Raw genomic sequence first — 19031 nt, 5'->3', positions numbered from 1 at the left:
AAAAAAAAAAAAAAAAAAAAAACCAACACATTCCTAACAACTATTATATCAACTAAAATTCACACTCACACTATTGATGAAAAGAGAGCTGCTCATTTTGCATATCATCTTTTGTTTTGTTTATTTTTTGAGACAGGGTTTCTCTGTGTTACAGTCCTGGTTATCCTGGAACTTTCTTATAAGGAAGACCAAGCAGGTCTCAGAGATCCATGCGCCTCTGCTTCCTGAATGCTGGGGTTAAAGTCATGTGCCAGGACCACCCAGCAGTATATCAACTTTTTTACTGGAATGTTACCACATGCATCTTCATTTTAGCTGCAGTCAATGTGGCCATATAAATGAAATGTTTAGATTCGGACAACAATTTCCAATGCATTCACTTTTTGGTAGCTAAGAACTCCAAGGTCAATTGTAACTTTTTAAGAGACTTTAATTTATTGCTTGATAACTTCATACACGCACATGTGTTTTAATCACATGTGCTTTAATCAACCCCCTCCCTCTTTGTTCTCCCCTCCAATTCATCCCATATTCCCCAAATGTAATAACTTCTTTAATCCAACAACTTTTATGGTCCTTTATAACACCTCCTGGGGAATATGATAAGGACATAATTTTGATCTTTCCTTAATCATTTCTGAATATCACAGATCTTTTATGTTTCCCTATAACTACACTAGGCTAAGTAGCAGCTGAATTAATATTGGAGCAAGAAGAGTAAAAATAATACTGAACAGAGTTGTTTCATTCATAGACATAGGATCATGGAGAAGTTATCCCACTTCTGTGTCTCCACTTCCTGACGAGTTGAAAAGTTAAAATAATCAATGCCAGGCTGAAGAAGTGGGGCTTCAGGTACAGGCACTTGTTACACAAGCCTGGCAACCTGGCCTCAGTTCCTAGATTCCATTTAAAGGTGGTCACAGTTATTAACTGTGACCAACACACATGTCCATGCATGCATTCACGATTAAAAAAAATGTGGGGTGTGTGTATGTGTGTTTGCTTCCATGCATGTCTGTGTACCATGTGCATCAGTGCCCAAAGAGGCCAGAAGAGGGAATTAGACCTACTGGACCCAGAGTTATAGATAACTGTGAGCCACCTTGTGGGTGATGGGAATCAATCCTGGGTCCTCTGGAAGAACAGACAATTTCAATGTTCTTCACTGCTGAGACATCTCTCTAGCCCCTCAAAAGACTTTCTGATGTCACTGGGCAGTGGTGGCACACACCTCTAATCCCAGCACTTGGGAGGCAGAGGCAGGAGGGCTTCTGAGTTTGAGGCCAGCCTGGTCTACAGATTGAGTTCCAGGAACAGCCAGGGCTACACAGAGAAACCCTGTCTCTGAAAAAAAGTCTTTCTGATGTCAATATTACCTCAAAGCTACAACAATTCAACAGTATAACACCAAAATAAGGACAATAAACAGCCTGATGAAGTGGAGAATCCAAAATAAACCTATATATGATGGCCATTTTCTGACAAATCTGTCAAGACAATTCAATACAGGAAGTCTACATCAGGGATCTCTACAAGCAAGGGCAGTAAAGCTGGATCTCATCTCCTCAAGCCAGTAAAACCTCTTAGAAGAGAGGTGTGCATAAAGCTTCATGACTCGTCCTTAGGCAATGATCTCTTAGATACAGGAACAAAACCACAAGTGAAAATAGGGAAGCTGCATCTTAGTGAAAGGCATTGCAAACAATACCATTAGGAGACAAGATCTTTAAAACACATAGGATAGGGACCATGTGTTCAGACCATTAAAGCTTTTTACTACTAGGTAAAAAGATAACCCTTCTATAAAAATGGGCATAGAACCAAAATAGTTATTTTTTAAGAAGACCCATAGACAGAATGGAAAAACACACATCATTAGCCACAGAGGAATGCCAATCAAAACAATGAGCTACCATTTACTATCGACCAGGATGAAGAGAACTAAAAAGTCAGTAACAAATCTGGTAAAATGCAGCGACTGAGACTCTCGCGCACGACTGACGTTACTGTAAAACACTGCAGTCGCTTTGGAACACAATCCAGTGATTTTTTTTTTAAAGGTTTGACACAAATGTTTTTCAAATTTTCCATCCTTAGAGATGTAAAACAGAAGTCCATATAAATGCACGTACACTTGCCAGGCATGGTAGCACACACCTCTAATCCCAGCACTGTGGGGTGAGTAGAGGTAGGTCTCTATGCATGAGACTAGCCTTGTTTACACAGTGAGTTCCAGGCCAGCTAGGACTACATAGGACTCTGTCTACAAATGGCAATTTAAAAAAAAAAAAAAAAACAAAAAAAACAAAACAACTTGGTCACAAATGTTCCCATCATTCTTATAAGCCAAAAAAATGGAAACAACTCAACACCCCTCCCCCAACTGATAAATAAAATATAATACATTCAAACCATAGAATATTACTTGGCAATAAAGAGAAATTAAGTACTGATCCTCATACTGTCAGAAACATCACAGAAAATGAACAGTACTTTCTTCTTTTCTGTAAATGAGCTACTTATATGGTAGGTCAATGAAGCTTATAAAAGTCAAAGGTGGGTAAATATAATATACTCAATCCATAGGGACAGAGTGCCTATGCTACTTGGTTATTAGCATCACACCCATGTAGGTAATAAGTAAATATTATTTGACTATGGCTTTAAAAAACATAACTGAGACCCCATCAATTTATTAGTCTGATGATAAGAATGAAGAAACTGTAGTCTTCCACTGCTGGAGCCCCCTGCCCCCATTCTTTGGAGTTTTCTCACTTTTCCCTAATAATCTACATCTGAGACACCTCCCAGTTCCCCTTCTCAAAAAGTTATTTTCAGTAGTTGACTCTGGAAGTTATATTTACCTTATAACTGCACTGCATTTCAGATTAATACTAAATTCTGAAATGAACCACTGTTTTCTTTCTCTTCTCCTTTGTGTTATTACTGTTTTGTCTTTGAAACAATCAAGTTTTCTTTGCCCTGTTTTGTTGTTTGCTTTGTTTGTTGAGGCAGGGTCTCTAGATGGCCCAAAACGTCCTCAAAGTTATGATCCTTCTGTCTCAACTTCCTGAGTGCTGTATTACAGGCATGCACCAAAACCTGGTTAGCTCTCTTAACCTCTTCACATCAACCTTTACTGCTATGTTCTTTTGTTCTATAGAACATTCCTAGGGCTTCTTATAAACCATGTCTGCTGGCAACAGACTTCCTTGGTCTTCATTTTATCTTTTTGTAGGCTGTTTTTTCTGAATATAGAAATTGTATCCTTTTAGATCAATTGTGAATAAAGTATAATCAGACCCAACGAACAGTCATGTTCTTGAAGCCCCAGAACTGGGAGGTAAGTAGTCTCTTTAAATGCCAATGCCTAGAGTTATGTTAAAGCAATAGAATATGGACCACGACAGCCACTTAACAAAAGACAAATTCCAAATTTGATCATGGCCATCTATATTACTCATTCATAATGATAAAAGACAAAGTACTTTCCTGGTTAGACTGGGAGCAAGGAATAGGTACTATCTGCCCCTATTTATAGTCAGATTTTTATTGGAAGAGTCTTAGCTATATAATAAGACAAACTAAGTAAGTAAATAATGCAGCTAAGGACAAAGAACTTTTATCTTTATATGTGGTTGACATGATCTTGTATATAAAACATACTAATCTAGAACCACTACTAGTAATGAATGAATTTATGAAGAAAAGATGCAAGCTATAGGATCACTTTACAGATCCAACTACAAGCCTTGAGTGACAGTGCAAACCTATACTCCCAACACTTGGGAGTATAGGCGGGGTGATCATGAATTTAATGTAATCCTTGACTAGTTACCAAGTTTGGCCTGGATTATGTGAGAACCTGCCTCAAAACACAAAAACAAACAACCAAACTCATTTACGTACACTAACCAAACAAAATAAAATTAAGACAATACCTTAAAAGAGAATAAAGTATTTACAATATAAGAAAAAGCAGACTTGAAAACTACAAAACTGTGGAGAAATACTTGGTGTGGGGCACTGGCTACTGAACCCAAGACTTTGTGAATGATGCATGTTCTATTATTTACTATAGCCACAACCTGCCTAAAAGAAATAATAAAACTCTAAATACAGACAGACCTTTCATGTGGACATTTGAGGACTCTCAGTATTAAAAATGGCCACTCTCAGCCGGGAGTGGTGGCACACGCCTTTAGTCCCAGCACTTGGGAGGCAGAGGCAGGTAGATTTCTGAGTTCGAGGCCAGCCTGGTCTACAGGGTGAGTTCTAGGACAGCCAGGGCTACACAGAGAAACCCTGTCTCAAAAACAACAAAAAAAAAAGGCCACTCTCTTTAAATTGGTTATTCAATGAAAGCCTTATTAAAACTGAAGAGCCTTATTTATGATTTCCAAAATTTGATTAATAGACTCTGTGGCTTTTATGGAAACATTGTATAAAGAACATTATATAAAGAAAACAATTTTAAGACACAACAAAGTTGGAGGACTTTTACTTCTTACTTCTAAACTCAATGTAAAGATCAAGGCGCTGATGTCGCTAGAAACTCTACACCTAAAGAAAGAGACCACAGTGGCAGGTGGTACCCACACTCCAAGGAACCCAACGAAGGTTGATAAACAGGCTAAGGGGAGGAATAAAGATGGTTGAATTGGGGCTGCAGGAGACCTTCCCCTCTCCTGAAGAACTCTAGCTTCAGACAAGAGTAAGAATATGGACATCTGCCAGCAAAGCTGTAAAGGTGTGAAGGGTTCAGCAGCACTGGCAACTACTTAGCACAACCAGAAAAGCTACTCATCTGGATCAGAGCGCTCAGAACTCGGAAGTGGGTACCACTGCAGCACTCACTCCTTCCTGCTGTCAGGAAAGTCACTTAGGGAAGCTAGGAGAAGCTAGGAGGAGGGGCAGAGATAGAAATCTGTAGACTATCTCACATATACTGAAGACTAAGTTTCAACTTTTGTTGTAGGATGATGAACTTCTGGTATAGAGTGCAGGTCTAGATGAGGAGCAGTTTCTGACAGGTCTGCTGCACAGTAGAGTGTGACTACTGGGATATGCTCCTGTCTGTGTTGACTGAATACTCAGCTCAGATATAACAAGATGATATGGTTCTAGCATTAAGGACAGTCATAGAAATTTTTACAGTATTTAATAAGCTATCATATTTATGATCAACCAGTTATCAACAAAGGCCACCACAGCAATTCAACAGGGAAAAACACCTGTCAATGAACAGTCCTAGAACAACTGGATATCTTGGTCAACACAATTTCTAGGCCAGCTAGGGCTTCAGTGAGAGTCCATCTCAAAAAAGAAAAGGAAAACAGACAAAAAAAATCAGAATAAAACAAAAAGAAAAAAAAAAATCTAGCCTTTGCCTTCAGATGAGAGTACCGTTATACTATACAAACAAAAAACAGAGGAAACAAAAAACCTCCAAACATATCTAAGACTTCAATGGTGTGAGGAGACTGACCACAAGAGACATGCGTTAGAGATGCCGGCAATATTCTAGCACAGGGTTATAATGATGGCTCAGACATGCTAGACAGCTTTAGTGAACTCAAACTGTATCTCAAAAAAAACCAAAACTGTTTTAGTTAGAAACTAAATTACAAGCATCTTAAGCATACTGTTGTACGTGGAGAGGGTTGAGATCCATTATTGGCTATAGCCCAAGATTGAAGGATTGACTGCTTCCCTTCCTTCCTTCCTATCAAAAAAAGATTTAAGACAGAGTGTATCTGTGTAGCCTTGACTGTCCTAAAACTCACTTTGTAGACCAGGTCGGCATCTAACTCAGAGATCAGCCTGCCTCTGCCTCCTGGGTATTAGGATTAACGGTATACCACCATGTTGGCAGCCCCAGCTCTTAATTTTTTTTTTTAATTTATGTGTACTGATGTTTTAGCTCACGTGTGTGTCTGTATCACGTTCATGCCTGGTACCCTAAGACACCAGAAGAGGCATTAAGATCTTCGAAACTGAAGTTACAGACAGCTGTGAGCTGCCGTGAGTGCTAGAAACTGAACCTGGATTCTCTGAAAAAGCATTCATTGCTCTTAACCACCGAGTGATCTTTCCAGCACTGCTAAACACTTTAAAAACAGAAAAAAGAACAAAACAAAACTGGGTATGGTAATGAAAGCCCATAATTTCAGCACAAAAGGCAGAGGTGAGAAGATGATAAATTTGAGTCCTGCCTGGGCTACACAGTAATTTCCAGGCCATGTAGGACAGAGGTGGATCCTGATTCCAAAAAGATTAAAAGACACACTATTAAATAAGTTTATCCAGTACCCAGTGGCTGTTTTCCAAGTCAATCCTAAACTGGTTTAAAATATCCTAAAACTAAAACTGCATTCCAACTATCAGTTTAAAATATATTTAGTATGAATAAAAACTTAAATAATGTATATTCTTTAGGAAAGTTTAGGGAAAAAATATCAGAGCAAAATCAATTAAGAAAAATTTTAAAACTCACCCTATAGCATCTAAAAATTTTCACTCACACAAAGAAAATCAAAAATTTCCAACTTGTTTTAACAAATGAGTACAAACTGATGTTTTGTTTGAAGCTTAATAATAAGGGTCACAACCTTTAAGCTCTGTAGCTACAAATATCAGCTGAAAATGTTCCTAAAAGCAGTACAACGGGCTGGGGTTTGCTCAATTGGTAGAGTGCTTGCCTGCCCAGCTTATGGTAGTACATGCTTATACTCTCACCATTTGTGAGGAAGAGGCAAGGGCATCAGGAATCTAAGGTCATCCTGGGCTACAAGTTTGAAGTCTTGTCTCAAAAACAGGGGTTTGGCGACTGGAGGGGTTTCTTTTTTTTCTTTTAATTATTATTATATGTAAGTACACTGTAGCTGACTTGAGATGCACCAGAATAGAGTGTCAGATCTCATTATGGGTGGTTGTGAGCTACCATGTGGTTGCTGGGATTTGAACTCAGGACCTTTGAAAGAGCAGTCACTGCTCTTACCCGCTGAGCCATCTTGCCAGCCCTTGGAGGAGTGTCTTAGTGGGAAAGAACTTGCTAAATAAAAATCTGAGTTCAGATCACATCCTGGGTGATGGCCACATGGCTCCTAGAACTCCAATGCTTTCGAAGGCAAAGGCAAAATGATCAGTGGGGCTTGCTAACTGTCAGTTTTGCTTCAGAGGTTTGGTAAGAGATTGTCTCAAGAGAATAAGATAAGCAATGATGAAACATGACATTCAACATCTTCCTGTCCTCTGAATGCATATGCAAAAGCACATGTACCCTCTGTATATACACGTGTATATAGCATACATACACAGACCAGATACACACACAACATATTTGAAGATAAAATTTGCTTGAATATAAGCCGGGCGGTGGCGGCGCACGCCTTTAATCCCAGCACTTGGGAGGCAGAGGCAGGCAGATTTCTGAGTTCGAGGCCAGCCTGATCTACAGAGTGAGTTTCAGGACAGCCAGGGCTACACAGAGAAACCCTGTCTTGGGAAAAAAAAAAAAAGCTTGTATATAAATCTATAGATATATGTAGGGTCAGCTTATAGCATTAAGTGTTCTATCATGTCTTAAAGTCTCTGTATAATTAGATACATTATTAAAAATATTTTAAAAAGATGAGATAATTCAAACCAACTAAGTATATAAAAATTAACATTAATATTTAAAAAAAATCTGTATAACATGATTTCAGAACAAGGGGCTTTAAAGAACAAATATATTAGCTGTTAATATACTATTGGTAGATTAATTAATAATGCTGATATATATATATATACACACAATATATATATATATATATATATATATATATATATATATACACACACACACACACACACACACAAACATACATACATACATATACACATACATACTCTAGCCAGAATCAATTTCTACTGTATAATGAAACAAATTGTTGACTCTATGTTCTGAGAAGTATTCAAATGTTATATGTCTAGAATCTGACAGGCTCAAGAAGTACATATAATAAGGCACTGTCTGTCAATAAATCTTAAGCTTAAAAAAAAAAAGGAAGTGGATTGAAGTTTAACACCAAACATGTACCCACTGAGAATAGAACCTAAGCTACCAATGATGAAGTATTAACTACAATTATTTCTGCCTGTATGTAAGGAAGCAAAGGCCACCTTAACTTTAACAGCCATGATTTCAAAGGGAGACCCAAAGCTTGCAAAAGAGCCATTAGGTTGATACATATAAAATAATGGAGAAGTAGACAACCAAAAAACTAAAAGTACAAAATCCAGTAAGATTTTTCTTTTTTTAAATGCTTTTAAAGACTGGGTATGAAAGCTAAGAGAAATATATTAATGAGAGCAGCTAATGAAGCATTTTTAGCATTTTGCTATGCCAAGAAACGTGAATGCTGAAAATAAAGGTCGATCCTCAGTTGTCAAATTCAGACGTCCTTTTAGCATGTTTAGCCTTTTCTCTTTCAAGACTTCAGGTTCTAATGAATCATAGCAATGAATAAAGGGTACTATTATTAATGACTCTTCACTGAGATTTAAGAAAGAAAATTCTTTATCTGCTAATTGGTGCTAAGTATCAAGGCCTTTATTGGCTAGAATAGACAGAGAGAAGTAGTTAAGAGGCTTCAGAGAAACAACCCTGCTGGCACATTACCCACGACAGCAGACAAAGACGACTTACGTGAACTCCAGATTCAAATCACCAAAAAATGTCCCCTCACGGAGCACCAAGCCCAAGCCGTCAGCGAACAGAGGCTGGCAACTTTGGCTCAGCTCAGAGCAGTGATGTAGCTGTGTCGTCTTGATGAGCATACAGGCCAGGAAAAGTAGTGAAAGTGTCTGTCTACTTACAACTAACTGCTGATAGAAAGTGAGTGAGTAATGCCTTATCTCTCAAGTTTCAACCCGTTTTAACAGCAGTGAGTCAGAGACAGGGGTAATTCAACACTATAAAAGTGGGATTCCCTGTCCTAAAACAGCTCAGTGGTAGAATGTTTGCCTAGCATGCCCAAGGCCCCAGGCATGATTCTCAGCACAGCACAAGCAAAACCCAAAACCCCAACATGCTTTTCCTCTCGTGTATTAAAGCACTTAAATGGCACCCACGTACTACTTCTCATGCAAAGCAGAATTCTCTACACCATAGTGGGGAAAAGGCATGTCTTTTTTTTTTTTTTTTTGGCTCTTCAAGACAGGGTTTCTCTGTGTGGCCTTGGCTGTCTTGGAACTCACTCTATAGACCAGGCTGACCTCAAACACAGAGATCCACCTGGCTCTGAGTTCAGAGTGTTGGGATTAAAGGTGTGTGTCACTACCTCCCAGCTGGTAAGTAGTTCTTAATAAAAGACAATTCACTATTCTGGAAGCTCTATTTTTTTCTTCTTGGGCAAATAAAATCAGCATATTATACAAAAAAGAAAATCTGCTCATCAGTGTATTTTATAAGCTTGTCATCCCATTGTCAGTAATGTTTTGTGGTCATTTCTTTAAATAATTTGATAAAATTCTAAAAAATCATTTTTAAAACAAATCAACAGTTTAGTACATATTAAATATTACTTTTAGAAACAAACTATGTCTAAGCCAGTTGTGATGGTACAGGTGTTTTTAATCTCAGCACTTGAGGTTGAGGTAGGAGGTTCTCAAATTCAAGGCCCACCTAGCTTACATGATAAGCTGGAGGACAATCTGGGTAATAAACAATCAGCTCAAATAATCCAAAATAGATATTCAAATTCTTTTATTTACTTATTTTGAGACATAGGGGATCAAATCATCCAGGCCTCCTCATGCATCTTAGCCAAGTGTATTATACTGTTGAACTCTACAAGACCCCAGCTCCACATTCAAGCCTTTGTAAAATAAATCTTAATATCTAACTTGGATGTATCTTGTACAGAGTGAGCAGCTTTAGCTGAAATGGGAGGACCAAAAATGTTTCAAATTTTCGAGGCTTATTTCATTAATGTTGTTTTGGAGTATTTTTATATACTTATCACTTGGAACCCTTAATTTAAATCTAAAATGCTTGAGAAATCTGAAATTTTAGTATCATGTTGGCACTCAAAAAAATCTTGAATTTTGAATTTAAAACCCAAACAAACATCTTGGGGGAGGAAGGCACTGGAGAAATGGCTAGTTGGTTAAGAGTAACTGCCACTCTTGTAAACAGTGAGTTCAGCCCCCACACTCATGTAAAGTGCTTATAACTACCTCTAACTCCAGCTCAAGGGACGCAAACACACACCCTCCAGTAGTCCTGAATCTGCACTGAGAGCCTCAGGTTGAGGATGTTCTACCCTATACACTAGACATGAGGGAAAAGTGGCTTTCAAGGTTGTTTTTTTTTTTTTTTTTTTTTTTTTTTTTGGTTTTTCGAGACAGGGTTTCTCTGTGTAGCCCTGGAACTCACTTTGTAGACCAGGCTGGCCTCGAACTAAGAAATCCACCTGCCTCTGCCTCCCGAGTGCTGGTATTAAAGGCGTGCGCCACCACGCCCAGCTGGCACTGTCTTGATTAACGTCAATTTCAGAGGACACAGCCCACTGTGGGTGGTGCCATCTCCGGGCAGGTGGTCATGGGTTATATAAGAAAGTCAATCGATAAAGAGCAAGCTGGTAAGCAGCATGTCGCTGTGGCCTCTGCTACAGTTCCTGCCTGACCTTCCTCCATGATGGCGGGTAAGCTGTAACCTGGGTTGCTTTGGGTGAGTATTGCATCACAGCTACAATAAATCGAACTAGGGTGACTGTCTTAGCAGTCACTGTTCTATTGCTGTGAAGGGGACACCATGACCATGGCAACTCCTATAAAAGCAAACATTTCATCAGGTCTGCTTTACAGTTTCAAAGGTTTAGTCCGTTATCATCATGGTGGGAAGCATAGCAGACAGACATGGTGCTGGAGATGTTGAGAGTTCTACATCTTGATCTGAAGGCACCCAGAAGGAGATTGTCTTCCACAGGCAGCCAGAAGGAGGCTCTGATCCCACACTGGCCAGACACACTTGAGCATATGCGTGAGACTCAGAGCTCTGCCTCCACCTGACACACTTCCTCTAACAAGGCTACACCTCCTCCAATCAGGCCGCACCTCCTAATAGTGCCACTCCCCATGGGTCAAGCATGTTCAAACCAGCACAGTGATAGATAAGAATTTAGCAGGCAAGAAGTCATGCAGTCAGCAAAAAGAAAAACAGTTTTTAGTGGCTTTCACTAAAAGGGTGCCTTTTATTTGGTGGTGGTGGTGGTGGTGGTGGTGGTGTGTGTGTGTGTGTGTGTGTGTGTGTGTGTGTGTNTGTGAGCCTCCATGTGGTTGGTGGGATTTGAACTTAGGACCTTCGGAAGAGCAGTCAGTGCTCTTACCTGCTGAGCCATCTCTCCAGCCCAATTTTTTTTTTTTTTTTTTTTTTTTTTTTTAATTTTTGTTTTGAGACAGTCTCCCTATGTAGTCCAGGTTGACCTGAAACTCTCAATCCCCCTGCCTCAGCCTCTTGAGTGCTGGGAATAACTATAGGTATAAATGCCACTACACCTGGTAGTGACTTTCAGTTTAATTAACAACTTTATTAACTTTATTAATTTGAACATTACCCAGGGTAAGAAAATGACATTAATGTTCTTCAAGCACTGTTTTTGTTTTGGCAGTTTAGTCACATACTAAGAAAACACCTAGAATATCATCTAATAAGGTTTTTTTTTTCCTTTTTGTTGTTCATTTAGTTTTGCGAGACAGGGTTTCATCTGTGTAGCCCAGGCTGTCTTGTAACTCTCTCTGCAGTCCAAGCTGGCCTGAACTTCAGAGATCCACTCTATAGTCCAGACTTCTCCAGAGCTGACCATGTAATACCATGCTGGCCTGAAAATCATAGAAATCCCCCTGCCTCAGCTACCCCAGTGGCATGAATCCACACTCCACATATCCTTCTATTTCTAAACACTAGTTTCCTTTCTTCTGAGCATGCTACTACTTCTACAGCTGATTCATACTGGGAGAGGTTTCCACACATGACATTTCATCTTATCTACTACTGGGATGGCATGCTTATCAAAATATGAAAGACACTTTAGAGACTATGTCTTCTGGGCTGGAGGTCAAGTCAGCAGTCAAGTATGCATATTGCTCTTGAGAGGATCTGAGTTCAGCTCCCAGGGTCCAAGGCAGGCATCTCCCAATCTCTCACTAACTCCAGTTCAGGCAACCAGAGTCCCTCTTCTGTTTTCTGTGGGTGCCAGAACTCATATGCACACCCACATAGACACAAGCATTGTTACATAATTAAAAGAATAATCTTTTTAAAAGTATCTTCTATTAAGGAACTACTCTGCTCCCCCAACTATGGTTTAAAATTAACACATGGGTATCTTCTAAATGATGTAATCTTTGCCAAATAAGTTAAATAAGTTACAACATACTTATCACGTTAGGGATGCAGCCTGATCTCCATAAAAGCTTAGATCTAAAATGTACCCTAAAAGAAATCTTCAAACAGTCCTCTAAAGTCCCCAGATGAATGCTGACACTTAAGACAGAAATAAAACTAAGATATTTGAGGAAGGCTCTTCTAGTAACATAAAATTTTACATACCTGTAATATCAAGAACTGTAGGAAATGAAATGTAGTATCTATGAACTGTTTCAAGAAGTTGAGCACCGTGGCCCTGACCTTGAAACGGAGTCAGTATCAGCATCTGACTATAGTAAAAATAAATAAATAAATAAATAAATAAATAAATAAATAAATAAGTCTAAATTAAAACATCCTATCATGTCCAGTTGGAAATTGTCAAATTATTGTCGTATGAATGTTGGTGCTTTTTAAAAATCAAACTTGAAGAAACCAAAAAATTACCAACATACACAAAATTAGTCTACTCTGCCTCAGTTTCAAAGAGAATAAAATAAATCAGTACATAGCCAATGAATGGTGATTTAAAAACAAAAAACAAATCAACATTACTATAACAAGTATTGGAAACTTCAGCAGTTCCTTCTGAAATAAAAGACAAGGCACGTGTTATACTGCCAATTACCTTACACGTGGCCGGGTTTTGTCTGGGTACACATAGTAATTATAGACTGTCATGTAGCCTACGGTCGCAAAGAGCGTAGCTCCATCCTTATTATACTTCTCAAATCTGCAGATAAAACAGAAAGCCAAGCAGGTCAATTACAGTCGCGCTCCCATGCAGTGTCCATTTTCTTTTCCATTCTCTGACTGAATTTTCAGTGTCAGCAAGCTACTCTGTGAGGGCCCAATGGGTACACCTGCTATGTTCTGAATGTACAATTCACTTAATTGGTGTGCAGCAACTTGGATAAATCAGACCTCTTTACATCACTTCAGTGCACTTGCCTATTATAAAGATGAATAGGTGGCAAGTAAAAGAAAACACAGGCAAAGCTCATTTTACTGTTTAAGCCTACATTCAGGGCCTTAACGGACAACAGCATTTAATTCAGTTCTATTCTCAAGTTCCCCAAAGCATAATGAAGGCAAACTCAAGCCCCATAAACAATAGTTTTTCTTTCCTGGGAAAAATATCATTATACTGCCCCAATAATTGGGCTGCCACAATTAAAATGCTGGCTTTGTGGAGGTAATAAGGTCCACTGTTGCTTTAGAACTGTACTTACACTAGAAAGTAGTGCCATCTTTCATCATCCACGTCAATAAAGCTAGCAGTTTCAATAAACCACATCAAAAAGGTCTGAAGCCTTTCATGATATTCTCGAAAGCCTCTACATGTCATGTCAGCCTAGGGAAAAAGCCAGGAAAAGTCAGGTGAAACTCATCACAGAGGTAACTGAAAGTCTGTAGAACACAAAACTATCCTGTGGGAAAATGGTTAGAAGTCTCAGATTAAATATGTATACAAACAGACAGTCAAAACAGATCTGGTTTTAGTGTCAATAAAACCTTTTTATCTCACACTACATTTACAGACTATAAAATCCTATACAGGTTCCATGCAAAGGGAAAGATGTCTTTTTACCTTGTATATCTGGAAAGTAAAGGTCTCCCCTCCTGTCTGACTAGGAACTGTGTATGTATGGAGGAGGGCTCCAAAAGGCTTGAAATTAGTTTCCTTTTCCAGCAAAGAAAGAAAATCATTTGTGTTTGTGCAAAACCCAGGTGGAATGATTTGTCTGATTTTGCCTTCAACGTCATCTGCCTGAGGAATAGAGAACAAAGGATAAAAATTAATAAATTTAGTTTTTAGCTGTAAATATTTTCTTTTTTTTTTTTTTTTTAAGGTTTAGATGTAGTGATTAATCCCAGCACTCAGGAAGCAGAGTCAGGTGGATCTCTGTGAGTTTGAGGTCAGCCTGGTCTACATAACAAGTTCCAGGCCAGCTAGGGAGCGACCCCATGTTTGAAAACAAAACAAGATTCTTTAATGGACAAACCCAACAGGTATCACACGTTTTGTGATTCACAAATAAACTATGTAAGTAAACAATGCGGTGAAATGGGAAAGGATGTTTTATATAAACAAACTACTCTCGCACAAATTTGAGATGAACGTTAACAGGAAAACAAATTTAAGAGGCAGGTAGTCTAACATCAAGTACAAGAGTAATAGCTGTTCCACTGAGATTTCTACATCATATAGAAAATTATTATTACCTACCACCCTTCTGACAATCTTAATAAGCCAAAACAAAAGGCTGCTTGTTATTTTGCACGTGTCAAAGAAACCTTATTATTCAAGACATGAGAAGATAAGCAGCAGTAAGTAAGTGGTAATGCTAGATAGTCTGACCAAATGAGTAGCAAAGCAGACAGATGACACCTTCATGTGCTAAACTAAGATGGGAATTTTTATCTTCACTTAGGAAATAGGAAAATCATATGAATGGTTATATTATCCATTCATCTCCACAATGTGACAACTTTCATAGACTTGGATTTGTGATCGTATAAAAGAGAAAAGACTGGACAACAAAATTAAACTCACAGATTAAAATCACCCTTGTTAAACAAGCTCAATGAATGAAAACTATCAGCTGAGCAGACTTCATAATCCTTTTCAAAACCCCAAAGACCACTTGATTGAATACATTTACTACTTCTCTTTAACCATGAATATTTGATGAGGTCTTACAATAAAGTATTACTCCTTCTCACCAGGCAATAAAACTTAATGAATTGGTCTCAACTTAACAAAACCGTATCCTTCAATACAGCCCCTAAAAGCCTGACATTACATTCAACAAAATGAGCTTGCATTCTATTCAAACTTTTTCCTGAACAATGAGGCCAGGTTTTTACTTAATGGAGTTTGCCGTGAGTTCAGCTGTAATGTTTGTATTGTATCTATTTCCACAAGGACTGACACAAGAACACTTTGTGTTAACTTACTAAGCAGCTCTTTCATACCGTTTACATGCATGATGGGTATTAGTTCTAAACCAAGACCCTTGCTACTTAGCATTCAAAACAGGGAAATTAAGATGCTTAGGACAAAATACACTACAAAAGGCTAATACAACATGCTACTAATTCCTGTCCTTTCAACCATCTTTTAACTAAGTAGGAGCAATGCACCTGCAGATGAATAGTACTTTATTATCATTCAGTTACATTTTAGGATAGAGATAAGGATGGAGCCTATCACAAATGAGTTTTATTTCCAACATTTATATATGATTTATTTATGGTCATAAAAATAACCTATTACTTAAAATAATGCTTTTCAACATCCAGCCTGACTAGTTTTTCTAATGTGCATATCAGTACTTGCAAGTCATCCTCAATTGCAAATAAACTAAATTTAATAAATACTATTTGATAAATATTTTTTGCCTGAAACTGTGAATGTGGAGACATCCAGTTTTCAACAGCTGCACGAGGAAATAGATAATTGCAATAAATTTATATGTAGTGATTTAAAAAAAAAAGGTCATAGGTAAAATACCACAGTATAATTGTAATTCTGGTATTTTAAACCAAACCAAAACCTAAAAATTACTCCAGGGCAATCTCACCATCGTTATTTTAACCTTTAACTTTCCTTATGATCTATCTCCTAAGCAAGGAATATTGAAGCGTGATGAATCACTTTACCTGCCCATCTTGCATCTAGAAACTGACTTCAAAGGTCTCTGGAACTGCTAGGTTTCAAATGTCATTCTGTTGAAAGGCAAACCACTCTCAAATCTGAGTTTAAACAAACTGAAAGAATGTAACTTTTAATCTTCAAAGATATTTACTGTAATAAACCTTCCAAAAAAACCCTTTGCTCTGAGCAAATATATGTATTATTTTAAGAACTCTTATGAGGGAAAAGGGCTAAATTTAAAAGCAGAGAATTTGTATATATTTCTATTCATATTAAACTAAAAACAATCTTTAAAGCTCTTTAATGGGCTGAAGAGAAGGCTCAGTGGCACAGGCTGCTCTTCCAGAGGACCTGCATTCAATTCCTAGCAACCACATGGCAGCTCACAACCAATTTGTAACTCCAGTTCAGAGGATCTGAAAAAAGGCAGGCTCCTGACCTCCACGGGCATATATGCTACACATGTACATATAAACACATAGGCAAAACACTCATAAATATAAAAATAGGAACTTAAGCAATGCTGTGGGGGCACACGCCCAGAACTTGGGAGGCAGAGGCAAGCAAATCTCTGTGAGTTCAAGGCCAGTCTGGTCTACAGAATTAGTTCCAGGACAGCCAAAACTGCAGAGAAATCCTGTCTTGAAAAACAAATAAAATACAAAACAACAAAAAAGCCTTTTAAATCTACAACTTGAAATTCTGTTCCTTAAACAACATAGGTTGCCAAAGCCTGAGGAATAATAACACCTAAGGTTATTCTGTGACCTCATATCTATACCTAAATACACACACATGCGTGTGCATATTTATACACACAAATGTATACAATAATTACTTTATAAAGTACTCTATAAGGACTTGCCTACAGCTAGGCCTAGCAGTATAGGCCTATAACCCTAGTTACTCAGATAGCAGGAAGAATCCCACCATCAAGACCAGCCCAGTCTATATAATGAGTTCAAGGTAAGCCTGAGTCACTTATTAAGACCCTGTCACAAAAATAAAAATAAATACGTGGGGATATAGCTCAGTGGAAGAGGGCTTGTCCAGTGCATGTATGGCCCTAGACTCAACAATCAGGGCTGGATTAGAGGTTATTTTCCTATAAAGAAGTTAAAGATTCCAGAAAAAAATTATAGTTTCATCTGTCAAATTCAATCTTCATTAGGAAACAAGAATAAACTAATTGAAAATTCATAGATCACACAACTTGCCCATGCATCTCTCAATCAAATCTCTCCCAAAATACAACTAGGAAAATGAACAAACTTAGTTTATATACATCTTCATTAAAAAGCAATGAAATTACCCCAAGAAAAGGCAGAGGTATTAAAAAAACAAATATTAATGTAATAGGAGCAGTGAGATGGCTCAGCAGGTAAGGATGCCAAATACCAAGCAGAGCAATTGGGAGTCCAAATCCCAGGACCCACACCATAGAAGGAAAGAACTAACTCTCACCAAGTTTTTCTCTGGCTTCCAAGTTTTCTCTGGCTTTGGCACCCCTCACCCCATATACATACATACATACACACAGATGCACACACAAAGAAAATTTAACATTAATAGCAAAACTGCAATAAGGAAATTAACTTCTGTGATGTGCTACTCATGCCTTAACATAAAAAAAATGGTGTTTTTTTTTTTTTTTTTTTTTTTTTTTTTTGAAGACAGGGTCACACCATGTAACTCTGGCTAGCCTGAAAGTATATAAGCCAGGAAGGCCTTGAGAGACAGTTATTCCTGGTAGTATCAATATGTTTTAGGCAATGCATTTTTTTCCCCTCGTTTCTCTCCCTCAACCATCAAATCTACTTCAACCTAGAGAGTTAGCCAGCTGCAGCAAGCAGGAAAGCTAGGCCTGTCCCCTGCCTGGGCAAAGTGGGAGAGCAGATCCTGATGGTGCTGGCATAGGAGAGCTGAGAAGCTGAACAACTCAGCCACCACCCAAGACCCAGATCCAGGGCTTTGAGTCAGCCCACATCAACGTCCCCGATCTGTGAACTGCTGCAGCACATGAAGGGGCCGGTCCTGCAGACCCAACGCTACAGGATCTCATGATCCTCGCGACAATAGGATATCTGAGGAGTTCTGGTGAGGTCCCAGTATTGATAGTGTAGCAGAAGCCAGAGGCCTGGAACCAGACTAATGATTCACTGCAATGAACATTTACAAGTAAAGCTGGTTGGGCAAAAGGGAATAATACTGTGTGACGCACTGTGACACACTATGGTTTCTACACCAAGATTTTGTGTGTGTGTGTTTTGTTATTTTTATTTTGTTTTCTCTTGGGGGTAAAAAACAAAAAATCCATCTCCCACCTCCAGAATGCTGGAATTACAAGCATGCAGACATGCCAGCCTAGAATTAGCTTTTTAAAATGTGAATTATATTGTATTAACTCAGTACCTGCTTCAAATCTACAAAGGCTACGAATTCTTCTTGCTTCTTACCAATATCTTACCCTGGCACAGAAATCCCAAGGCTCTGTAAAATCTAGATTTGCCATTCTCTTCAACTATCCCAGCAAAATATTTTTAATGTCCTCTGGATTTTATTTATGGTAAATTCTACGAGAGCAAAGAATGTTTTATTTATTCTTAGCATCGAGAACACAGGAGGCAAGGCTTAAGAAAAGGCTTCAATGTTAAAAGCAGAGGACCCGAATTTAGTTCCCAGCACCCACACTGGGTAGGTAGTTCACAGCTACCTGTAACTCCAGCTCCAGGGGATCCAAAGCCCCCTTCTGGCCTCTTTAAATACCCATATTTGCATGTCATACCCACATACAGACATACTACTTAATACAAATAATTCATGAGCCTGGGGTTGGGGGGCTGTGAGAGGTTAGAGGAGATGGCTCACAGGAAGTCCTGGAGAATGAGCATTTATCAATTTATCACTGTAAACTAGAACAGAAGAGGCCAGCTTACCATGCCCACATCAACC

The 19031-nt window shown here is 38.5% G+C and overlaps 1 protein-coding gene across 1 annotated transcript in view; it reads right to left on the bottom strand.

Moving 5' to 3' along the window:
- The window catches only part of Hat1 (histone acetyltransferase 1), a 46900-nt gene that overhangs the window by 8002 nt on the left and 19867 nt on the right, over window positions 1–19031 (bottom strand). The window contains exons 5-8 of the mRNA XM_021155531.2: window positions 14010–14189; window positions 13651–13772; window positions 13047–13151; window positions 12602–12708 (exon numbers count right to left, since the gene is read on the bottom strand). Coding sequence (XP_021011190.1) covers window positions 12602–12708; window positions 13047–13151; window positions 13651–13772; window positions 14010–14189 — 514 coding nt within the window. The remainder of the gene's footprint in view (window positions 1–12601; window positions 12709–13046; window positions 13152–13650; window positions 13773–14009; window positions 14190–19031) is intronic.

This window comes from Mus caroli, chromosome 2, assembly GCF_900094665.2.
Source record: "Mus caroli chromosome 2, CAROLI_EIJ_v1.1, whole genome shotgun sequence".
Taxonomy (NCBI): Eukaryota; Metazoa; Chordata; class Mammalia; order Rodentia; family Muridae; genus Mus; species Mus caroli.
Note: the sequence above shows the minus strand (reverse complement) of the source record. Positions and strands in the feature narration are given on the sequence as shown.